The sequence below is a fragment of the Dinoponera quadriceps genome, unplaced genomic scaffold (assembly GCF_001313825.1).
Source record: "Dinoponera quadriceps isolate SergipeBrazil2010 unplaced genomic scaffold, ASM131382v1 scaffold96, whole genome shotgun sequence".
Classification (NCBI taxonomy): domain Eukaryota; kingdom Metazoa; phylum Arthropoda; class Insecta; order Hymenoptera; family Formicidae; genus Dinoponera; species Dinoponera quadriceps.
Genome location: NW_014554269.1, coordinates 1,082,937 through 1,104,953, shown reverse-complemented (window position 1 = coordinate 1,104,953; position 22,017 = coordinate 1,082,937). Strand labels below are relative to the sequence as shown.

Genomic DNA, 22,017 nt, shown 5'->3' with positions numbered 1-22,017 from the left:
ATTAAAGGCGGAGTCCAATGAGAATTTAAGCTTCAATCCTTGAGAGTGAGAATTTAAGCCTTAATAAATTGACCAATGACAGTCGAATGCGAGGAGTATAATCGATTGTGATTGGCCAATTTCTTAAGATTGTAAAATAGTATATTTTTCTATTGTTGCTTCCGTAAATTATTAGCTTTAATACGATTAGGTATGACGCAACGGAAGGTACGTGAATGAATTAGAAATTTTATAAAATAAAATGTTTTATTACTTTTCATTGCACCTCGTGTTTTACAGTTTTAATGCCATTTGGATATATCTTATTTGGATATCTCTAAAGCGGGGTTTACAATGAGAATTTAAGGCGTAAGATTTAAGAAATTGACCAATCATAATTGACTTTTCTTCTATAGTTCGACTGTGATTGGTCAATTTCTTAAGATTTAAAATACCTATTATAGACTGACACTAATGACACTTTGCTTTTAAGGGTGCACAGGAGCCAGAGACAAATTCCAAATCGATTTTGGAGTCTCGTGCGATAAGAGTGCGAAACACTTTGTCTACATATTAAGTATATGTCCATATTTATGCGGTTATTAATGCATTGCACGTACGGACGCAAGAGCAGCACTTAGTGCAGTTAGGCTACACTTTTTACCATGTTTACACTCAACACTTCTTCTATTCACAGGATATTTCTTAACGAAATTCATTTTAACGTGTATCTTACGTTATTATGAAGAGAAGTATAGAGCCGGATTTTGCTGCTAGGCCTTTAAAAATTCATAATTAATGACATAAACCAGCGCTGCACTTTGTCTCTAGCACTCCTTTCAGTTCTTTATTTCAACTCTCTTCTCCAAAAAGTCGTCTTGCACCTCTCTGTGGATGATTCTTGATTACGAATATCACAAGTATATGACGATTCTCTTTGTAGTTTGCTCAGAATTCTGTAAAATATTAATGTTAATTCCGGAGCCTTCCGAAGAGGTCTCTATGATGGCTCCTGTACACATTCAATGCAAATTATATATTAATTATAGAGCAACACGAAATAAAAGTATAATGCACCTGATTGTAGATTCTTTTTATTTTTTTCGCGATATGTATGTAAATCTTTTCAACAAATGCCCGAATAGCGAATAAATTTATATGTCTTGATATAACTTTATAATCTATATATATATATATTTTTTTTTCTGGAATTATATTTAACATATACTTTGAATATGTGAAAATAAAGTGCAGTATTCTTTAATTCATTGTCCGACTGTGTGAAACAAACGTGAATGCAGTAGTACGATAATCAGTCCTCTTATCAATCACGATGAACCATACGTTGACAAATTAAACTTTCATTTGATGTTTTGAGATAACACGAAAAAGAGCACTCCTCTGATCACATGAATTGACAAATCGTCAAGTAATCTTGCTATATGATCGCCCACATGAGAAGAGAGAAACGAAAATACACGTTTCAAGTAACAATCATCAGCCTAATCAGATAATAAAAGACATACGTTGAATTATTCGAGTCATAATTAGCATCTCTCGCGGTTCAATAAATATATCTATCTTACATATTATATACATAATACCAAAATCTTGCTCTATACTGCTGTGTCTCTGCCCTCCTCCTTTCCATTTCTAAAAACTAGTCTACCTCAATGTAACACAGACTAGTTGAAAATGTTCCTAGCGTGTAGGTGAACCTCGTGCGATTTAACTTATGTGAACCTGGTACTTTAAACCGACTTTAAAAAAAAAAAAACCGAATCTTTGAATGCAGAAAATGTTAGCATCCCGTCTGTAGTTTGCTGTAACAATAATTTCGTTTGCACCTTCACCAAAGAGAAAAAGAATCAGGAGTTTAACAAAATGGCCGACATCCGACTTCGATGCAAACAAATTCACTAGTACACATAGATACAAAATACAAGGTGCCAAGTTTACACAGGACGCGACTTAAGGTCACTGGCAGTAAGGGATTATTGCATTAATTGTGCGTTACTTTCGTTACTGTTTACACATTCCGGAACAATTAGCGTGCGAAGTATCAAAAATCTGGACAGAGTGGCAGAGAGTGTGACAACGACGATTATATATGAATCTTAATGTGTTCTTTCAACGCGCTCTTCTCGTCGAATTCCTCCCCGCAGATTCCGCAGGTGAACTCCTCATCCTCGTCACTCTCCTGCTGCTGGTACTGCACGACCTGAATAACCGCCGTCTGAGACGCTTCCTCCTGCATCAAGCGATCCTGCTCGTCCTGATCGACGCGGCTCTTCCCGTCCTTGAGATGCTGCGTCTGGTGGCCCACCATTGTTAGATCGGCGTCGCTCACCTGTACGATTTGACTGGAGTAATCGGTGTGGCTCTGCGGGTTCGGTATCGCCAGCACCGGCAGCGACTCGTTTTGCTTCGATATTATGTTGAGGGTGTTTTGCTTGCCGGGAGAAGCCTGGATCAGATGCATCGTCGTCATCTCGCCGCGCCTGATCGTCTCGTCGGCGGCCACGACCGACTGCGTCGCGTCGCTGCACTCCTCCGACGCGGCGATCACGTCGAGGGGGTCCCGGTGATTCTGATCGACGTGCAGCACGTGGATATTCTCGTCCTCCTTGCCGTCCACGATGAAGCGTATGTTGCTGTGCTTGAACTCGGATATCGCGATGAAGCCGTCGGTACGTTTCTCCGCGGTCACCACGACGAAGGCGTTGTTCGGCTTGTCATTGATCACGTGCAGATCGTCCGGCTTGTCCACGTTCTCCGTGATCGACAGCAGCGCCTCGTTCTGTTCAGTCTTCGAGATGAAGTGCTCGAGCGCATCGTGCTTACCGCTGGGGGCGTTGATGCCGCACGAGGAGGTCGACGAGGACGAGGAGGAGGACTTGGACTTCGCCTTCTTCTTGGCCAACGACTTCGACTTCGGGTAGCCGTCGTTGTTCTTCGCTTTAGCCTCGGCTATCAACTGATCGGAATGCTTGACGATGTGCGCGCAGAGCTCGTCGCGGTCTTGGTTCAAGGCGCCGCACAGGGAACACTGATACGGCGGATCGCTCGCCTCGGTCTCGTTCTTGCCCGCGGCGTGCACCCAGCGCACGTGCTCGCGCAATACCACCTTCTGGTTGAACGCCCGCGAGCACAACGGGCACACGTGCGGCCTCTCGCCGGTGTGGATGCGCTCGTGTTTCCTCAGAGTGCCGCCATCCCGGAAAGACTTCCAGCAGTACTTGCAGCCGTACGGACGCTCGCCCGTGTGCGTGCGGTTGTGAATCAGGTATCCCTGACGGGAAGAAAAGGTTTTCAAGCACTTGTCGCATTGGAAGTGCGCCGGGCTGCCGACGTGAGTCCTGCCATGCTCCCAGAGACCCTGACGCGACACGAAGCTCTTGCCGCACTCCGAGCAAGTGTGCGGCGCGTCGCGGAGATGAGCCGACAGCCGATGTTCGTCCAATTCGGACTGCTTCTCGAACAGCACGCCGCACACCTCGCACGAGTGCGTCTTCTTCCTGTGGATCCACTGGTGGCGAAACATCTTCTGTTTCGTCGTGAATTTCTTCCCGCACTCGGAGCACGCGTGCTTGCTCCACTTGTTGTTGCTCACGCCCTGCTCCATGTTGTTCCGCATGATCTTCTTGGCGCAAGTGGTCTGGTGGGTCGCCAGGTGATTGCCGTCTTGGAACTGCTTGTCGCAATATTCGCACTCGATCGGCATGTTCCAGTTCTTGGCGGTGTGGATCTTCTCGTGGGAGGCTAACGCGGTCGCTCGTGAGAACGCGACCCCGCAGTGCTTGCACGTGTAATGCTGCGGCTGTTGTTGTTGCTGCTTGCCGCCGTTCTCCTCGATCTCCACGAAGTTCCTCCGGTTCTCGTTGTTGTACGAGAGCGCCTCAACCTTCACCACCCCGTCCTGGCCATCAAACGAGTTCAATGACAGGTTGTACTGCTGACCACCGACCGCATTGCCGATGCTGTTCTGCTCCGTGTACTCGAACTGCGTCACCTCGCCGTTGGACATCACCGTGAACTCCTGCAGCGCGTCCATCTTCTCCTGCTGATTCGACATCGTCGTGACCGTCGACTGCTCGCCCTGGAAATTGTACGACGACACCGGCCATTGTACCTGACACACGTCATAATTCTGTATGGAATGCACCGACGACACCTGGGAGGTATTCTGCGAATCCGACGCGTCCTCCGGCCACTTCCTGAACGTCTCTTGAACCGGTAAATTGCCGCTTTGCTGGATGGCGCGTCCCGCGATGTACGTGTGTATTTTCATGTGATTGGACAAGCTGGAGGGCCTCTGGAAGTCTGAGCCGCAGACCGTGCACTTGTGCGGCCGTTCGACCTGGTGCACCTGCTGCATGTGCGACTGCAAGCTGCTCTTAGAACGGAACAAGTTGCCGCATGTCCTGCATGCGTGAGGACGGTCCACCTGGTGGCAAACCATGTGGTTATTGAGGTCTATCTTCCTCTCGAATCTCTCACCGCAGGTTGTACAAGATAACTTGGATACAGTGCACGTAGACTGGTGCTTGGCCAACTCGTCCTGGTTGAAGAGATTTTTGCAGGTGGGACAGCTGACCTTCTTGTCCTCAAAGCAAGGATACATGCCACCCAACTGCCGCAGGGCCTCCACCGCCATCGACTCGTCATCGCCCGATGTGTACTGCTGCTGTTCTTCTTGCTTGATGTACATCGGATACACCACTTGATTGTCATCCTCTTCGTCGGACTGTTCCGCAAGTATCTCATTCTGCGGTTCCGCGATCTCGGCGTTGACATCGTTCACCGGCACATCCGTGAGATCTTCCTGAAGGACGCATTCGTCGACGCTAGGCTCGCATATCTCCTCGTGGGATATCATGTTCTCCTGTATGGCATCGTGCACATCAGCAAGGGGAAACGTCACGAACTGTTCACCCTCGTGGGTCTCCATTAGACTCGCCGCCCACTGGCGAAATTTCCAATCGACGAGACACGGACGGAGAATTCGGGGGAACGCTCACCCGATGTGATCACGATGCTGCAGACAACCTAGTCTAACCTCACGTCAAGTTGGGTCCTGTCATTGCTCGCGCGAAACAGACCGTCACGGGTTCCCGGGTCGTAGTTTGCTGTAAATGATCGAAAAACGTCGTGAATCGCTACTACATACGTCTCAACGATTACTACGCACTTTTCTTTGCACAGCCGTCGAAGAAGAAGCACCTTTCTTCGTTCTAATGGCACCAAGTTAAAGTATGGACACTCGTCCGACCGAAGTGCAGCCCTACGAACGCTCTTACGAAAGCGAAGTATCCGTCGCAGCCTGCGGAACCCTGTGCTATTTCAGCGGTGAATTCTTGAGGAAATTAGACGTAACTTACTGTAATTCCGGGAGTTACAATAGTACATTCGCACGAGCTGCAACGCTTCGATGCTGCGAGGTTATTCGCAAAGCAGTGCCCCGTATCGGGCACCGCATGAAGTTGCGCGCAACGAATAAGAATCGAATGAAGCTATCGACTTTTCAAAATATGCGAATTCGGTGTCCGCTCATTTGAAAACGCGCCGAAGTATCGACGCGTCTTCTTGAAATAATTAGTGGAAGATTGTGCGATCGTGCATCACCACCTGAATCTTGTCAAATTTCGTCCTTGTATTTCGTTTCTGAAATAAAAAGGCCGGTCGGCTACAGCTGCGTCTTGCTCACACATTTTTCGCATTTGAAATAGAATAGATATGTAGTTGGACTTCGGAGCAGAGAGAGAGAGAGAAAGTGTGTGTGTGTGTGTGTGTGTGTGGAAAGCATTCTGCTGAAATGCGGATGCCTTATCACGAAAAACGACAAGTTCACGCTGTTGGTTTATCTTTTTTAAGGTTATATCAGCGTGAGTACCGAATAAACAAAAAATTTTAAGAAAGTTGAAATAAATGAGCGAACTCGGTTAGTTTTATCAATCATAATCTGTGGCATCATGGAACAAAAGCAACCTACCGCAGGAAATCACAAGTTTCCGAATATTGCGAGGTGGCTGTTTCTAATATTCGGCTTCCCGATCGCGTTACCTTGGCTAGCGTATGATTTGTTGGATATTATGTGGCAAAAGCAAAAAAAGAAAGGCCTTAAAAACAAGGTAATATTTGTATTTCGTTATTTTTTTATTTATATACTGCATTATTCTATATCATTTGTGTTCATGTTATATATATATATCTGAGTACTTGTAGATATATATTTATTGTTCTATGAAAAATAGGTAGTGATGATAACTGGTGCTAGTTCCGGATTGGGAGAGGCTTTGGCTCATGTGTTTTATAAATGCGGGTGCAAACTTATCTTGACATCTCGGAGAGAAGAAGAGCTAATGAGAGTCAGAAACGATCTAATAAGCACTCATCAAGTAGGTTTCATTTGATACTTCAGCATATCGCATACAGTACAAGATATATTTACTATTTTTTTTCTTTAGATAGTTCAAGCTTATCCACCTATTATTTTATCGCTCGATCTAACTAAAATTAAGGATATAAAAGCTGAAGTTTTAAAAACTCTGTCAGTATATGACGGAATTGATATTCTTATAAACAATGCTGGTATTTCATATAGAGGAGCAGTTATCAGTACAGACATTGATATAGATATAAAGGTCATGATGTCAAATTATTTCTCTCAAATCTACTTGACCAAAAGTAAGCTTATGTCAATTAAGAAGTTATTAAGGTTATTGCTATAAAAACTGCTGTAATGCTGTATTATTAATTTGCAGTTATCTTGCCACTTATGATAAAACAAAATTCAGGCCATATAGTTGGTGTAAGTAGTGTACAAGGGAGAATTGCTATTCCATATAGGTAAATATTTGATTGTAAGTTTCATACTTCTTAAGATATATAATTATTTGTTAAATATCATGTTGATTTTCAGATCTGCATATGCTGCGTCCAAGTATTCAGTACAAGCTTGGTATGACAGTGCCAGAGCTGAACTCTGCGATAAAAATATTAAATTTACGATCGTCAATCCAGGATATATCAAGACACATCTTTCTATGAACGCTTTAACAGGAAATGGACAAGTTTACGGAAGTCAGTAATTAAAACATTTTTATGGAGAAAGCTGAACTAATATTATTATTTCCATATTATTTCCATTGTACACAAAATTATATGTAGTATCATCATCTTGTTACAGAAATGGATGAAACAATTGCAAACGGTTATGAACCAGAATATGTAGCTGAACGCATCTTAGAAGCAGTATTAAAACAGAAGGAGGAGGTTACCATAGCACCGTTTTCAGTCAAGTGTGCTATCATAATTAGAACTTTATTTCCTTCGCTTTTTTTTTGGCTCATGCAAAACCGTGCAAGAAAATTAGCAAAGAGTCAATGATGATTTCGCTTATTTAAAAGTTACTGTTTATAGAAATATTTTTACTTGTCTAGTTGTTATGGTTTTGATATTTTTTCTTTAAAATATACTTTCTTAAGAAGTTCTTAATATAACAGTAAATATTTTATTATAATTTATTATATAAATATTTTATTATAATTTATAATAAAATATTTATTTATATTAATAATATAAGTATAATTTATAAATATCGATAGATAATAAGAATAAAGCGTTTATGTGAATGTGAATAATTAATTTGGATGTCTAGATATTTTTACGTTTTTACGTATAATAAGATATATCAGATAAATGAAACAGATACACTATTCAAAAGTAAATTTTATTTTTGTCGTAGCCATTCTCTGACTAGTGGAATATCTTTACATTATGTACATATTATTACTATGAAACCATAATCGGTACTGACATTGAAATGTTCATGTAACAAGCGTGCTATCCATCTCTTGATATGGGCTTCACGGAAATTCCATTATTTCAAATTCCAATAGCAGTCTCACTTGTATGTACAGTGATTTAATCATTCTCCATATAATATCACTCTTGTAACATCGAATCACTAAAATTCGCAGACTATTAAAAGATGGAGACATACCAAATGTATATTGTTCAAATAAAAATATTGTGTATGCTTTTTCAAGTAATGGATGGCACATCGAATTACGGTCCGCTATATTGTTAGATTGTTTTTTTTCTTTTTTTTTCTATTTACTTAAGTAGTACGCGAACTTACTTAAAACGCAACGATTTTGAAACGATCTTTAAAGAAAGATCTAACATAGTAATAAAATCCGACATCTATTGTCATGACAGAACTAATCATACTCTTTGCCCTAGTGTAACTCGCAAGTTCAACTTTTATCGATGGTCTTAATTATGACATTCAGAGATTTCAAGATCCTGTTCACATTGATACACTCATATGGCTTCTGTAAGTCGTTCTTATCAATCACTCGAAAAAATATTATTGAACGAAATTATGCGCGGTCTTGAACTTCATATAGATAATTACATGCTTTCATAAATCATTACATAATATTTGGTACAATCTGTTCTGGTATACATAACGTTCGATGCGTATTACACATAAACGTTTTATACATATACGTTAATTTTTTTGCGGTATAATGAGAAGAAGTTGAAATTGAATCTGAAATTAAATGCGTGTAATTTTCGTTCTAACGGCAACAGAAAGCCTTATTCTTGTGCAGCGAACTCTTCTAACATAGAGTAATGTTAATATATCCGAAAAAAAGATGAGATTTTCAATATGTAGAAATGTATTCGCGTATTCGTATATAAAATAGGACTTCTCAATGTATCGAACGGAACCCAAAATGGATTGATCTTACAGCTCGGTTTTTCAAACTATTTGTGCTATGCTCATTATGACGTGATGTTACGTACTTGGCGTCACGACACTACCATGTCGTTTGATAACGATGTAACGATAATACGTTGGAATATTTATCGTTCATCATCCTAAATTTGATGTAACTCCTAGAGCAAGATTCGGAACTATTTACATTTTTCATTATTTGAGCTCTTTCATCAATAACACGTGTAAACAAGAGTATATTCGGTTCACACGCTGCGAGTGTCTTTACGCCATGTGAAGAGAGTTCACGTACTGAGAGATGTGCGAGATTGCACGTTTTATTATCATTAAACAATTACAGGAATGTTTGCGACATTAATTTCCATTTGATAATACTAATGCAATCGAAAAAAAAATCTCCCGTATATCGTGATGGTGGAGAAGAACAAATACCTTATTCTACGTCCACCGCGTCGATAAAATAATCAGGGCCTAAAGTTACATTTGAGCCATTTCCATGGTCAATACGTCCCCGATGTCGTTTTATATACTTTTAACACAAATTATTCCATTGGGTGAGAAAATCTAGGCGAAATACTCCACCATATGTCGTATGTACTGTGTGTATACACTTCTACCTATTTTTTTTTTCTTTATTTACAATCTAAAAATACATAACGCTAATCCATCCTTTCAGCTGTACCGTCGCAAAAGTTTCACAATTCTAAGAACACTTATACCAATATTTCTATTTTCCATCATTGTAGCGAGATTGCGTGTACGAATACGGTCTTTGCAACTTTGTGATACGGTTTATATCTTTGACAAATTTTGTCGAGACAAAGATCGAATGTAAAATCTTAGGGAAGTGGTGTACCAAATATAAAGACTCTGGTAAAATCTGTTTTTTTTTACTTGCATTTATGAAATCACATAATCAGCATTCACCTGTGAGGTAGCATCAGAAAGTAATATAAATCAATCGTCAAAATATGGGAATTATCTTATGTCATAATTACACGATACGACATTGGAAACGAGCCTGCATCCTTCCTCAATCAAAAGATTCCATAGGCCTACTATGCTATGAAACAACTTGACATATCATGTGGCCTACCTCACTGCTTCTCTCTGGCTTAAGTCAAAGCCGACGTCGGCGATAATTCTTTCACTTAAATGCCTGATAAAATCTCCAGGCGGTAACGCCAAATGCTGCCAGTGTAATAGTCGTGTGAAGGATTCGTCTCCTCGTATCATCTTTTCTTACAAGAAACGTCGGCGACGACGGACCTAGAACAGCTAATAGTTCTACATGTGGTAGTTTGCTGGTGTCGGTCTCTACTTGATATTGGCAACAAGGATCGAATTGCCATGAGACTGTGTATAAACCGCAGGTTATAATTGATGTGAAACCTAGTGGACCACAAATATATGGCCGATCGCCCCAGATTAAACCTGAAAAAGGAGTATTGCAAGATATTACCAATTGATGACATGTTTTAAGTAATAATACTGGAATTTGCGTGTCACTTGGATAATAAATTTAATAAAAATCTTGTTAAAATAAAGACTGCACGTGCAGTTTTGTTTGAGCTAACCTGTGACGATCGCAGCAAGACCTGATAAGGCAGCAGTCTTATGAAGACAATTGCCTACTGCTATCCATCTGGAGGTTTCGTCACCTAATTTCGATGGTTCGATTACAATTAAATTGCATTCTGATTCTAGAGCTCGCTCTAACTCGTATTCGAATGTCTCATGAGCATTCTCACTGTCGTATACCTCCCGAATAATGGCAACATTAGAGGATTCATCTCTGGAAAAAGACAAAGAGATAATACACTAAGGCTATTTGTTTTATATGAATACTGTTCAATCTCCGAGGATATTAAAACTCTCGATAATATCTAATATCAACGTGTAAATGTAATCGCAAAGTTTATGTAATTCATGTCACACCCAAGGTTATTATCTACAATTGCAAAATTTCCTGAATGAAAGAGATCTAAATCCACCTTGTGTGTGGCAATGTTAGCTTTATTCCCGATTGTCAGCTGAGAAAATGTACGATTGAAGAATTATTATGCACACACGTCGACCTTTCCATGGTAAACAACAGCGGAAATCGAGACTCCTTCCGGGATATCTCATTCTTTTGTGTTATGTAAGACATTGATTACAAAGAGCTGGTCAATGCAAGCTTTGTTTTGAACGCATACGTACGTTTCGCGTAAAACCGGCGAGATTTCAGACGATGCAGCGGGGTTTTGCAACGGCATGGCCAATTAAATATCACAACAATACGGAGAGAGAGAGAGAGAGAGAGGAAGAGAGAGAGAGAGAGAGAGAGAGAAGTGTGTGTTAATGGTTGTGAAAAGAACGGCAGTGAAAGTAACAGTAACCGATACGAGCCGCTAACACGCCGCTCAGCGAGCCGTCCTGATCGAGAATACCGTATTTCCCGATCGTGAGATCATCCCACGAGCGTCGCTTTGAAACCTGAACATTTATTACTCGCTGAAATATTCATGGTCGGACGAGCGCGACGGCGACTGTTGCGTGAGATTAATCCGAAGTACGCGGCAGCGCCGCGTTTTGAGGTTAATTCCACTTCGGCGAGGACGGGGATCGCGTCGAAACGACGCGTCCTGGCGACATTGTCGTCGCAGGGAAGCGCCGGATCTCGCGCGTGAAGCAGAGAATAATTCGACCTACGAACCTGTCACCAGCTTCATCTACCATCTTCACCGTCGATCCCGCAGATACTGAAACGACGGTCTAAACGGACCGGAAGAAAAAGCATGACTCGTCGAACCGGACGTAAAAATCAGCTGATACATACGCGCGCGCTCGGCAGCGCTGCTCGTCGCCAACGTGACTCGAGTAGTGAATTATTCAGTTAATGGTGGCTCGAAGTTCGAATTCCTGTCTGTGCGCGTTTTCGGCTTGCCAAAAGTGAGTTCCGTGATCGTGAATCGACACTGAGAACGCCGAAAATGAGTTCCGCGCTTTTCTCTTACGACCAGATTCACAGGCTACGTTCCGATATTCCTTGCTAGTATTGAAAATTTATAAGCCCATATTCTGGATTCTCTCTATCGATAAGAGTACCTTAAATATGGCTTCTCAGCCGATCAAATAGTTTCTAAGCAACTTTTAGAGGCACTTTTATCAGTAAAAGAATTCCGAATACAGGCCACAGTATACCTAGCATAAACTGTAGATTTGTAGTATTGACGGTGAATTTTGGAACGCAGCCATAAAGTAGTGGCCGGAAAGCGGATACCTCGCGAAACAGGCTGTCGAGAATGTCGCACGTTTGCCAGTTACGCAGTAGTTCGAGATTCAATTCGCTCCCATTTCGACATAAGTCGCGCAATAAATTCTCGTCGGGAATGCAAAGTGACGCGTCGGATCTCGTATCGCTGCGTTCTCTGTTTCCACTCGTTGGAGAGAAAACCGGTAAGTCAATAAAGCGGAATGTGACGACGGATAACGCATCTGTGACTCTTGCACAGCCAATCATATTTTGCAAATTTGCATGAAATACAAAGCGACTGATTATCGGGAATATAGAATATAAAATAAAAGGCACAAATAATCGAGGTAAAAATCATGTGTAAGATGCGGAGGTGTTTACATGTAGTTGGGTGCGTGAAGTTATCGAAACGTCCGTTGGATGGCAGCACTAACTCATCGTGACGCGCGCGCGATATCGTTCTTACAATTTGAGTGCGAAAGGTAAAATGGCGGAACAAGGAGAGTCTATAAACTTATTTCGATCCTGCTGGGCCTGAATCTTCTGGTATCGCATCTGCCTTCATTCGAAACTACCTTCACGAAGCCCGTCATATTTGAGATAGAAAATGATTCTCCAAAATAACAGTTTCACATCTCAACTCGATGAGCCAAGATGAAAACGGCTTTTCAATTCGGTGAGTTAAGACGAAGATGGCTCCTCGGGAAAACTAAGGTTTTACTCCAATTAAGCTAATAGACGACTTAGAATTATTGTCATTCAAGTATTACTTATTTTATCTTGTTAACATAGGCGGAGATTATTAACTTTTCGACTACTATTGAACGACAAGTTACAGAATTAGGAACTGGTGTTGGCAATTCTAATTATTATTATTCATCGATTAGCTTAATCAGAGTTTAGCGAAAATCATTCTATGACGACGGCTTCTCAGGCCGGATAATAATAAACCGGGTTTCAAGCAAGTTCAATAATTCGGATACTCTAATACGCGAACTGCACATTATTGAATCATCGAAGGTACATCGCGACCATTTTGACAATCGGGGGTAAAAATCAAACTTGCAACAGCATGTTACAATCAAAATCGTAACGGCAAACGAGCATAGGCTTGTTCGCTTCAACTGCACTCTCCTGCACTTTCTATTTCTTGAATAAAATAACGCTCGAATGACCAATGGACGCGGTAGATACATAGCTCCTGTACAAAAAGAGAAGACACACGAACAGCGCATAAGAAGTGCAAACTGTGAGACAGACAGACCACCTCTTCCCCAGGGAGTGAATAAATTCCCGCGTTTATTTCTGAATTTCAGAGATCGGCCGAAAGTTCCGGCGAGAAATAGGCGCCGTAGCTTCACGTGCGCTCGGGGCGACTCGGTCGGTTCCGTCGCGCGGCGCACTACTTGGCGCGCGCGTATGGGCTCGCCGACGCGTGGCGCGGTCGGCCGGGCGAGAGCGAGCGCTGCCCGGCGGCGCGCAGATAGAGTCAAACGAGGCCAGATCGCAGATGGACGTCCGCGCGAGAGTACTGTCGTGGGCAGCGCGACGCGCCGTGCCGTCGTAAGTGCGCCCGTCAATTGCGTACGTCGTACCGGTCTCGTCCCGGGATCACGCGTCCGCCACAGAGCGAACGAACGCACGCACGGTCCACCGTGTTTCAAATCGCGGCTGTTCGCGCGCGTGCGACACCGTGCGCGTCTCCGTCGGTGACAGCCGCGCGTTGACAGTAATGACAGCCCGACGTGTTGACAGTCGGCTACAGTGACAGTTGACGCGGAGAGATCCGGAGCGTTCTCTCCGTTATCGAGACATACGCGCTCGTCAATTTCGCGATCGGGTGCACACACAGGTGGGTGTGTGCGCGCGTGCGCCTGCTGCATGCGCGCGCGAGATCGGTGACATGTCGGCGAATCTCCGGTGAGGACGACGATCGACTTCCGTGTGACGCGGGGCCAGGGACGAGAGCAGAAGCTCGGCCGTCCGAGTGACGGCGTAAATCCACGTGCTCCACCTGGGCAGTGTCGGCAGCGGAGAGGCGAGGTCGTGGCCGAGTCGATCGAAGGAGGATACACGGGAGAGGAGGCGTGTGAGTGTACCTTACTACGTGTGTACGAACGCGAGAGAGCGCGCGCGCGCGTCGAGTGGGGCGAAGAAGCGAGTGTTTCGGCCGGGTTCGCGCACTGACAGTCGGCGAGGAGGAGGTGTGTACACCGCCGCGCGCACGGTTACGTGTACGCGCCCATCGTGCTCCGCTCCTTCGCTCGTGAATCACGATCGCAGTGCGTAACGCGCGTGCCGAAATTCCACGTCAAGGGGGAGAAAGAGAGAGAGAGTCGCAAGGTGATTTGAAGGTGAAGGACGGTAAACACACGACGAGCGTGTTCCTTCGAGGGAGCGAAGGGCGGTCATTTCTCGGAACCGCGAACATTCGGACGGTGGAATTCGGCGCGCGAACGTGTGTTTACGCTTCCGGCAAGGACGAGTTACGCGCACCCGGGCGGCGATTTTCGGAGTCGATTCGCGGACTCTGCGCCGTATGATCGACGAGTTCACGATCGCCGGCCGCGAAGCGGAGAGTGAAAGATAGAACAGCTGGCGGCGAATTTGTCGGGAGATTAGCGGCGCACGATCGACGTCAACGACCGGTTGTATTCGCGGTCCCGTAAGGAGGCCTCGGCTACCGCGGAGCCGCGTGCGTTATCAGCGCGCGATCGCCGACGATTCGTGGCGTTTCGTCTCACTCGCGATAGAGAGAGATCGCGTGTCTCAAGAGTGAACCGAATTGACGCACTCGAGGCGAATCCGAGCCGGCTGAATCTCTGTCCCGAGAAAAAGTCCGCGTCAACGACCGGTTCTGCTACGAGACTTCCGTCGAGAGACGGCCGGGATCATTCAGCGCGATCGTCCGCGGCTGTGCGAGAAAGAGTGACATTCGCGCGCGAGAAGGGAGAAAGACGGTTTTTCCGACGAGCCGCGCGAAATCGGAGTCGCCGCCGGTGAATCGCAGTGAGTGAGTGAGTAAGAGAGAGAGAGAGGGGGACAGAACGAGGAAGAAAGAAGACGATGCTGTCCGGCCGTCGCAGTTAATTCGCACGTGTCGCGATGTCGGGTGGCACGGCGGGCGTCCGTGGCGCCGAGTGCAGGAAGTTCGCGCCGAACATATTCAACAAGAGCAAGTGCAGCAGCTGCTTCAAGCAGAAGGAGGAGCACAGCGCGGAGGCTCTGGAATGCAACAGGGTGAGTTTTGCTTGATGGACTCCTTCTATCTTCTTTCTCCGCGTAACCCTCTTTCTCGCTCTTTTCGGCTCCTCCTCTTTCGCTACCGCGCTCTTGCTTTCTCCCCCTTCCTCCACCTCTCCCTCCTGTCCCCCTCCCCCGTTCCACACTCTTTCTCTTTCTTCTTACTCCATCTTCTTCTGACTTACGTAAGCGCGCACATGTAGTTATAGTTATCGAGTATCGGGACGACGCGAGAGGCTCGTACTTGTCAAAGTTAAGGACGAAGTCGAGACTTTTCGTCGAACTGTCGTAATTAAGCGGTGAGAAATGTTGTTAATGGACAGTCATTTTACACGATGCTTTGTCGATCGGAAAAGTTGCCGTTAAGTTTCGAAATGTTTCTTCTATCCGCAGGGAAGTTCTCTCATTTCGAAGAATAATAATAATTTTATTTTTTAATACTCGGCCTCGTCGAAGTGAAAATATTGATTGAGGAGGAAAGTAACAGAGGAGCCGTTTTGCGTTATCTAATATTAAATAAATGGTTACAGAGAAGTTTTATCATGGGAAATCCTTAGAAATTTTTATATCATTTATTCTTACGATGATCACGACACATCTCGTACTTTTCTGCTTTCGGTATTCCTCCGCGTTTGTCCGTGACATTGTAGTAACTGATTACTATTTACGTTCTCAAGGAGAATCAAGCCGATCTACACTATTCTATTTATCCGAGCATTTTCTCTCTCTCTCCCTCTTCTTACCTTACATTCCCTTTGCTATAATTCGATCTTTTGTTGGTTTATATATTTCATACTTTGTATTCACACATTTACATATGTCGTTTTATACCTCGGTATGCGTGTTCCTTAGTCCTCGGAGGGTTCACCTTAGGACAATAATAAACGCTTCTCTCTTTCTCTTTATTTCCCTCTCTCTCTCTCTCTCGTGCCCGAGCGTCTGACTCAACGGGTAACCGACGATCTCCTCGCTCGCCCTCGAATTCCTTCCTGAGATCGAGGACGAGCGGGGGAAGATACGGACGGAGGTCCCGATGTCAGGATGCGGACATTATGTAAGATCCGGCACGCGGCCGTCGTTTCGCGATCGCTCGCGAACGCGACGTTCCGTTTGTTTCCTCACGTTTTGTCCTTCAACCGGCGAACGCGACATCCGATCTTCCGGCTCGGTTGCACCGACAGTCGCGGTTCATTAACTTCACCCGGCGATCGCTCCGTACCTTTTCCAGATCGTAACCGGTGGCGTATAAAGTAAGGATGAGAGTTTATATTCGATCGACGTTATAGTGCGCCACGGGCAGGAACGGCGGCCGGGATGAGATAGTATTCTCGCGAGTCACGTTCAAATTATTACGTAATTTATGGGATTGTGGTCGTACGTAAAGTCTCGAACGAGCGAACGTTCCGGCAACTGAAAACGCGTAAAACGGCGGATAGCGATTTCGGACGAAGTGTAACGATCGCGAGGGACAACGACGCCGAGATTTCGCCCAACTTCGCGCGCGAGAGAGTTACGATATATTCGCCGTGCACGACCTATTAAATACGGTATACTAAGTACGATATATTATACGACGGATATTATCGTTTTGCAAATTACGCCGGGAGTCGTACCGCAGTTGCGTAGTTTACTACCCGCCACGTTGTTTTTGTTATCATTTTTTTTCCTCTCTCCCTCTTTTCGCAGCGACTTGATGTTTAGTCAGACTTCGACTTCGCGTTCGTACGCGCGAGTTTTCTCTCTCTTTCTTTTTTTTACGACGGATAATCACGCGCATGTAACGAGCGACAATTACTCGGCAGTTTAAGGGCACGTCGTGAGAGAGGCGAACGTATTATAAAATCCGGCGCGTTAAAAGAAATTGCCCGGGTGTAAAAGAAAATGTCGGAGCATCGTTTCCGTTGCATATAAATTTAGACACGTACGTATAAAAAGTCGACAACCCCGTTTGGCCGTTTTTTTTTTCATGCATCGTCAACGTAAAATCGTACGAGACGAAAGGGAAGCGTGTCGATGATGTGTTGGCTTTTATCTATCGTATGCTTGATAATATCGAGAAATTTCAAGCGAACTAACAGGGAATATACATTAAACTCTGCTGCAACATGCGTCAGAGAGAGATCTCGCTTCAAGAGAGGCTTAGATGTTTGATTTAACCGTAAGAGATAGAACAACAATGCTCGAACGGTGGTCTCGTTCCTTCAATTTGCGAGTGCATGCGAGATACCGCTGCGTCACGATCGTGGATATAAATATAGCTTCCGGTGCGTTCAGCGAGCATCAGAACGAGAATGGAATCTTTATAGTTCTGCTTTTTTCGTCTCGTACGATTTTTTTTTTTCGGCCGAGTCTTCGACGATGACTAAACGGGTCCGTAAAAAATCCCAAGGTGAGAGAAAGAAAGAGAGAGAGAGAGAGAGAGAGAGGAAGAGAAAGAGGAGAGAAAGAGAAGGAGGTTGGAGCGAGGATAAAAACGTTAAAAATCAATTCGCGCTACCGGGTGTATCGAGACGAGATGGAGGAAAATTCCATTTCGTGGTAGCGGAATCGTTGTCACTTCGTAAATGCGCATTTTTTTCCTGCACGTCACGCACCGTCTCTTTATACCCGGTCGCCACTTTACCGTTCGTTTTAATGCTTCATTAATTGTCGGGGTTAATTGTGCAATCCTTTAACCGAAGTTACAATGATACTGCGGATCGTCATTTACGCGAAATTATGTCCTTTACGATTTTATCCCTCCTCCGTCGACCCTGTCCGCTTAATATATCTTTGAGAAAATGTTATATATAGCTGTTTTTATACATTTCTCTCGTAAGAACTGATTTAACACGTATCTGCAAATTTTTACGACATGCATGTGAGTTCAATAAATTAATACAAATATCGGAACAGTGGAGAACTTTAAATTTGAAAGTTTTTACATTTTTTCCTCGCGAATTGATCAACATTCGAATTTTATCAATCTTGATACCGCTGCAAATATGGGGCGACTTGATGATGGTATGAAAAATATTGGAAATTGGATAATAATTATGCTCATTTTGTGCATTTTCATTACGATAAGTCATCATATATATATTTCCAAGATTACAAGTGAAGGTTATAACATAAAAAGATTAGATAATATAAAGAAGACAAGTTTAAAACTGAGAAATCGGTGACTGAATTCTCTCACGTCCTTGGTTGCGCTGCAAACTTCGCGAGAAATCGAAACAGTTTTTTTTTACCGTACCGATTAAATCCAATTTAACGGAAATTATTATTTCATCGATTTCAGGGGAATTATTATTTCATAGATTTTACGGGAATTATTATTTCACCGACTTCGCATTCTCGTCTGAACGGATCGTGATTCGGCGTATCTCGAGAACGGGACTGAACGATTCAAGCGATCGCCGGCTCCGAAATTCTGCTTGCGCGGGCGCTCGCCGATATACCGCGGCATCTTTTTCCCGGTCCTCACGCCGTTGCAAATTTCGGAATGTCGGCAGCCTTGCGACCTGTTCTCGGTGCATTCCAGCCGTCTTCCTCCAGCACCCCTACGAGAGGCCCCCTCCGAGAGTTGTTGGCCTGTCGGCTTTCGCATGGATGCGGTATCTCCGTATCGGTTTATTCTCCCCGTCTCGCTTCCACTCCCCTCGCCCTCGCGTCCGCCTGTCCCTCTCCGCCATCGTCCGCACGACCGCAAATAACGTATGCATACGCGACGCAATGTTTCTTTACCCGTTGGCCGTTGCATCGTTCTCCCGGTAAGCTTGCATTTCGGTAACCGCAGCGGAAAGAGAGAGAGAAAAGAAAGTCGACGTCCGCCTCGCGCAGAACGCTGAACGACGCTTAGATCGCTGCTCGGTATTCGATCGTTCGTCTCAGTAACACTCTGTTATTTTTCGGACGAGAGCGCGGCGTTAGACGCTCAATTTATCTCTCGGAAAGCCCGTAAAGGCCATGAAATAGTCCGTGATATTTTCTATATTTTGCGATGGGAAAAACAGAGAAAAATGAGAGGCGCGATTTTTAAATCGCCTTTCGATAGAAATATTTCCTACGCGAGCCTACGTGTAATCTCACTCGTACATCAGGATATTTAATTTCAACGTGCAGCATGCACAATCGTACCGCACGATAGGAAATATGATTAATAAAAGAAATCGGCTTATTACGCGCGTACGTTCGTTCTTGTTCTGACTAAAGGGACCCTCGGGCCATGCTCGCTCGTGACCGGCCATTATCGGCGTGCAGCTCGGTATTTTCAGAGTCCGATTACTTCTTCGTGAGCGCCTCGTAAGTGCCTTCGAGAAATAATTTCCTGGGGTGAGAGGGCTCTCTCTCTCTCTCTCCCTCTCTCTTTCCCCTCTCCCTCCCCCTTCCTTCTTTCTCTTGCGACGGTTGCTCGGGACGGACCTTAAATTTTGATCCGGTGAAACGATTTCAAGGCGCCTTACGGTACCTCGGGCTTCCTCCCGGCTTTCGCGAATATCTTCTTTTCCTATCAGTTTCCTGATACCTCTCAGACGGGAGACTCTTCTTTTTTCCTTCTTCGTATCCTCCTCTTGATCTCGTGATGTAACCTAAGAGAGAAGAAAAAGATTCGAATTAATTATAATAAAATTTCATTCATCTTTTGCGCGATAGAGACCCTTAAGCCGGTATTCACAGTCGGATCTTGTATTTAAGACCATCTTAAGTTCATCTTCCGATGCTTATACGGCTCATTTCAGTGAAGCATCTGAAGATGAACTTAAGACGGTCTTAAATATAAGATCTGACTGTGAATATCGGTCTTAATGCGACAAATCCATAAATCCAATCCTTGGTTGATTTCTTTTCCCTTAATTGCCATGTTTTCATCCGATCAGCTGTTCAGCATTGCGAAAGGGGAACATTATCTCGTTTGATGTGTAATTTCTTTTATTCGACCCGACTCTCACGTGCGACGGTAACTTTGCCTCCGGACGACGTTGTTTCGCGATGCCTGTGTTCGTGACCCGTGATCGACGCGCACACGGGTATGCACCTACGTGCACGTTCGATTAATTAACCGCGGTTGCGAGGGGAAATTCCGGATTCTCCGATTCGACCGATGGCAATTAACGCGCGCCATTACGCAATCGACGTCGACGGTTGTGCATAGCATAGATTTTCTCCCGCTCGTCTTTTTACCTCCATCTCCGTCTTTCTCTCTGCTCTCGTTGATGAGATCTTGACGCAGCTGGATAGACAATATATCGCTCGCCCCAAACAATCGACGTGGTTTAATAGCTCGCGGAATGTAATTTCGCGGCCCTCTAATGAAACGGAACGGCCTGGTCTCAGCGATTAGCGCACGGAGATAAAGTTCTGCGCGGGGACACGCGAAAAACCATTAATTACAGTCAATCGAGTCACGAGCGTTTATCGTAGCGTGCACGCGTTTACACGTGTTGCCTCGCATTGCGCGACCGTCGTCATGTATCGCGACGTAACAATAAGCTCGCTTGCTCTCTCGCTCTCGCTCGACGCGTCAGAAAGGGTAAAAATATCATATTCGTTAAATACAAACGAAACGGAAAATACGACGTGTCGGAAAGATAAGCACGGAAATATGATTTCTTAGACGGAATTTACACACGGGTCTAGCCCCGCGGTCGGAATGTCTCGCGTAACTCTCGTAACTTTTCTCTCCCCCGTCGATCGCAACAAAAAGTTCCTCCCGAGCGACGCGACGGAGTAAAGAAGGCCACGCGAATTAACATTCCAGTAGCGGCCGCTGCTAGTCGTTGCTCGCTTTATTGTTCGGGCGGATTTTTGCGATGACTTGCGCTTGACACGCAATCAAGTTTCCATTTTGGTCCGCGTGTGGCGCATTTTTCCCGCCGATCGGGGAATAATTTCCGCCCGGCGTCCTCTCGCGTCGCCCGCGATCGGTAATTGGTAATTAAGCACACAACGGGGGGAAGGCGCTTTAATTAATATTGTTAAACGGGCCCGGTCCTTTGGTGGTCTAATTGGAGTCCTATAAATTATCGACGTACGAGCACGACCTTTCGGAAAACCGTAAGGCCGCTGCACAGAAGCCCGGCCGAAAACGCGAGAGGAGAGGCTATAAAATCGGAGGCCGTTTATTTCGGTTTCGCGACGAGAACGATCCCGCGCGTGACTACCGTTAACTACGGTCACGCGCGAAAACGACCGTACGACGACGCCGACGACGATTTATCCCGCGATGAACGAAGATAAGTGCTATCAGTCGCAGATACGAAGCTTCGATTTATAGTCGCCGCTCGAGAGTCACGACGCGCGAGTTGGCGCCGTTGACATCGATTCGAGCATCCTTCTCCTTCTCTCCCGATCTTGAATTTTTCATTCCTCTCTCACTTTTATATTTACCTAGACTCTCGAAAATTTCGTTCGAAGGTCCCGCGGTCAGAACGGAATGTTTCCGTAGAATTCCACATTCATAAAGTCGCGCCTGAGTGGTGGCGCATCGGTACGAAGTCGAAAAGGATCGTTATCGAGAGATCCATAACTTCACGACATCGTGTATCGCGTGAGAGAGATGTTCAGTAATTCGACGCGACTCGGGACATTCCTCATAATATTTACGATTTCATGATTACATCTGCGTACACGTACAATACGTGCGATACGCGCCAGCAAGCAAGCGAGCAGCGTGGATATCCGCGTGCTCGCGCTGAGCATAAATTTCTCTTCAAAAGTGTCCGGTCTGTTTGCCACGGTCACCAGAAATTATTAATACAGGCGATAGAGATCGCTATCTCGTACTCGCGTCACGCTGGAAGCACCGTCGTGCTGCACTACCCCGAAA

The 22,017-nt window shown here is 44.9% G+C and overlaps 4 protein-coding genes across 9 annotated transcripts in view; 2 read left to right on the top strand and 2 right to left on the bottom strand.

The window, feature by feature from the left end:
* Positions 1 to 406: 406 nt before the first annotated feature.
* On the bottom strand, positions 407 to 4,953 carry LOC106740702 (zinc finger and SCAN domain-containing protein 2-like). The gene has a single exon (XM_014612006.1). The coding sequence runs from the start codon at positions 4,928 to 4,930 to the stop codon at positions 2,084 to 2,086; it is 2,847 nt and encodes a 948-aa protein (XP_014467492.1). The 5' UTR covers positions 4,931 to 4,953; the 3' UTR covers positions 407 to 2,083.
* Positions 4,954 to 5,241: 288 nt separating this feature from the next.
* LOC106740707 (dehydrogenase/reductase SDR family protein 7-like) lies at positions 5,242 to 7,476 on the top strand. Of its 2 annotated transcripts, none has more exons than XM_014612027.1 (7): positions 5,242 to 5,328; positions 5,854 to 6,110; positions 6,234 to 6,377; positions 6,447 to 6,666; positions 6,744 to 6,828; positions 6,902 to 7,062; positions 7,169 to 7,476. In XM_014612027.1, the coding sequence occupies exons 2-7, from the start codon at positions 5,952 to 5,954 to the stop codon at positions 7,366 to 7,368; spliced, it is 969 nt and encodes a 322-aa protein (XP_014467513.1). In that variant the 5' UTR covers positions 5,242 to 5,328; positions 5,854 to 5,951; the 3' UTR covers positions 7,369 to 7,476. The 2 variants fall into 2 exon arrangements, with proteins under 2 accessions (XP_014467513.1, XP_014467503.1); XM_014612017.1 differs by lacking the exon at positions 5,242 to 5,328 and adding an exon at positions 5,672 to 5,752.
* A 219-nt stretch (positions 7,477 to 7,695) lies between these two features.
* On the bottom strand, positions 7,696 to 11,529 carry LOC106740821 (transmembrane protein 11 homolog, mitochondrial). 2 transcript variants are annotated; one of them, XR_001374133.1, is made up of 4 exons: positions 11,427 to 11,529; positions 10,306 to 10,523; positions 9,825 to 10,162; positions 7,696 to 9,655 (listed from the first exon to the last, which is right to left on the bottom strand). XR_001374133.1 is itself a non-coding variant. In XM_014612245.1 (3 exons), exons 1-3 carry the CDS (start codon positions 11,447 to 11,449, stop codon positions 9,876 to 9,878), a joined length of 528 nt encoding a protein of 175 aa, XP_014467731.1. In that variant the 5' UTR covers positions 11,450 to 11,529; the 3' UTR covers positions 7,696 to 9,875. The 2 variants fall into 2 exon arrangements, 1 of the variants encoding a protein (XP_014467731.1); XM_014612245.1 differs by having other exon boundaries at positions 7,696 to 10,162.
* Positions 11,530 to 11,994: 465 nt separating this feature from the next.
* Positions 11,995 to 22,017, top strand: part of LOC106752329 (protein outspread) — a 214,409-nt gene continuing 204,386 nt past the window's right edge. For 3 of the 4 annotated variants that reach the window (XM_014633954.1, XM_014633979.1, XM_014633970.1), the window contains exons 1-2: positions 11,995 to 12,169; positions 13,283 to 15,206. In XM_014633954.1, the coding sequence (XP_014489440.1) occupies positions 15,072 to 15,206 (135 nt within the window). In that variant the 5' untranslated portion in view covers positions 11,995 to 12,169; positions 13,283 to 15,071. The remainder of the gene's footprint in view (positions 12,170 to 13,282; positions 15,207 to 22,017) is intronic. The other variant, XM_014633962.1, reaches the window with a different exon arrangement.

Bases quoted from the DNA above. Each gene is read 5' to 3' on its own strand.
- LOC106740707 (XM_014612027.1), top strand. From the start codon at position 5,952: ATGGAACAAAAGCAACCTACCGCAGGAAATCACAAGTTTCCGAATATT. The intron at 6,111-6,233 runs GTAATATTTGTA...TATGAAAAATAG, and splicing joins AGAAAGGCCTTAAAAACAAG to GTAGTGATGATAACTGGTGC. The intron at 6,378-6,446 runs GTAGGTTTCATT...TTTTTTCTTTAG, and splicing joins ATCTAATAAGCACTCATCAA to ATAGTTCAAGCTTATCCACC.
- LOC106740702 (XM_014612006.1), bottom strand. From the start codon at position 4,930: ATGGAGACCCACGAGGGTGAACAGTTCGTGACGTTTCCCCTTGCTGAT.
- LOC106740821 (XM_014612245.1), bottom strand. From the start codon at position 11,449: ATGGTAGATGAAGCTGGTGACAG. The intron at 10,524-11,426 runs GTTCGTAGGTCG...GTCTTTTTCCAG, and splicing joins GTAGATGAAGCTGGTGACAG to AGATGAATCCTCTAATGTTG. The intron at 10,163-10,305 runs GTTAGCTCAAAC...CTCCTTTTTCAG, and splicing joins TCTTGCTGCGATCGTCACAG to GTTTAATCTGGGGCGATCGG.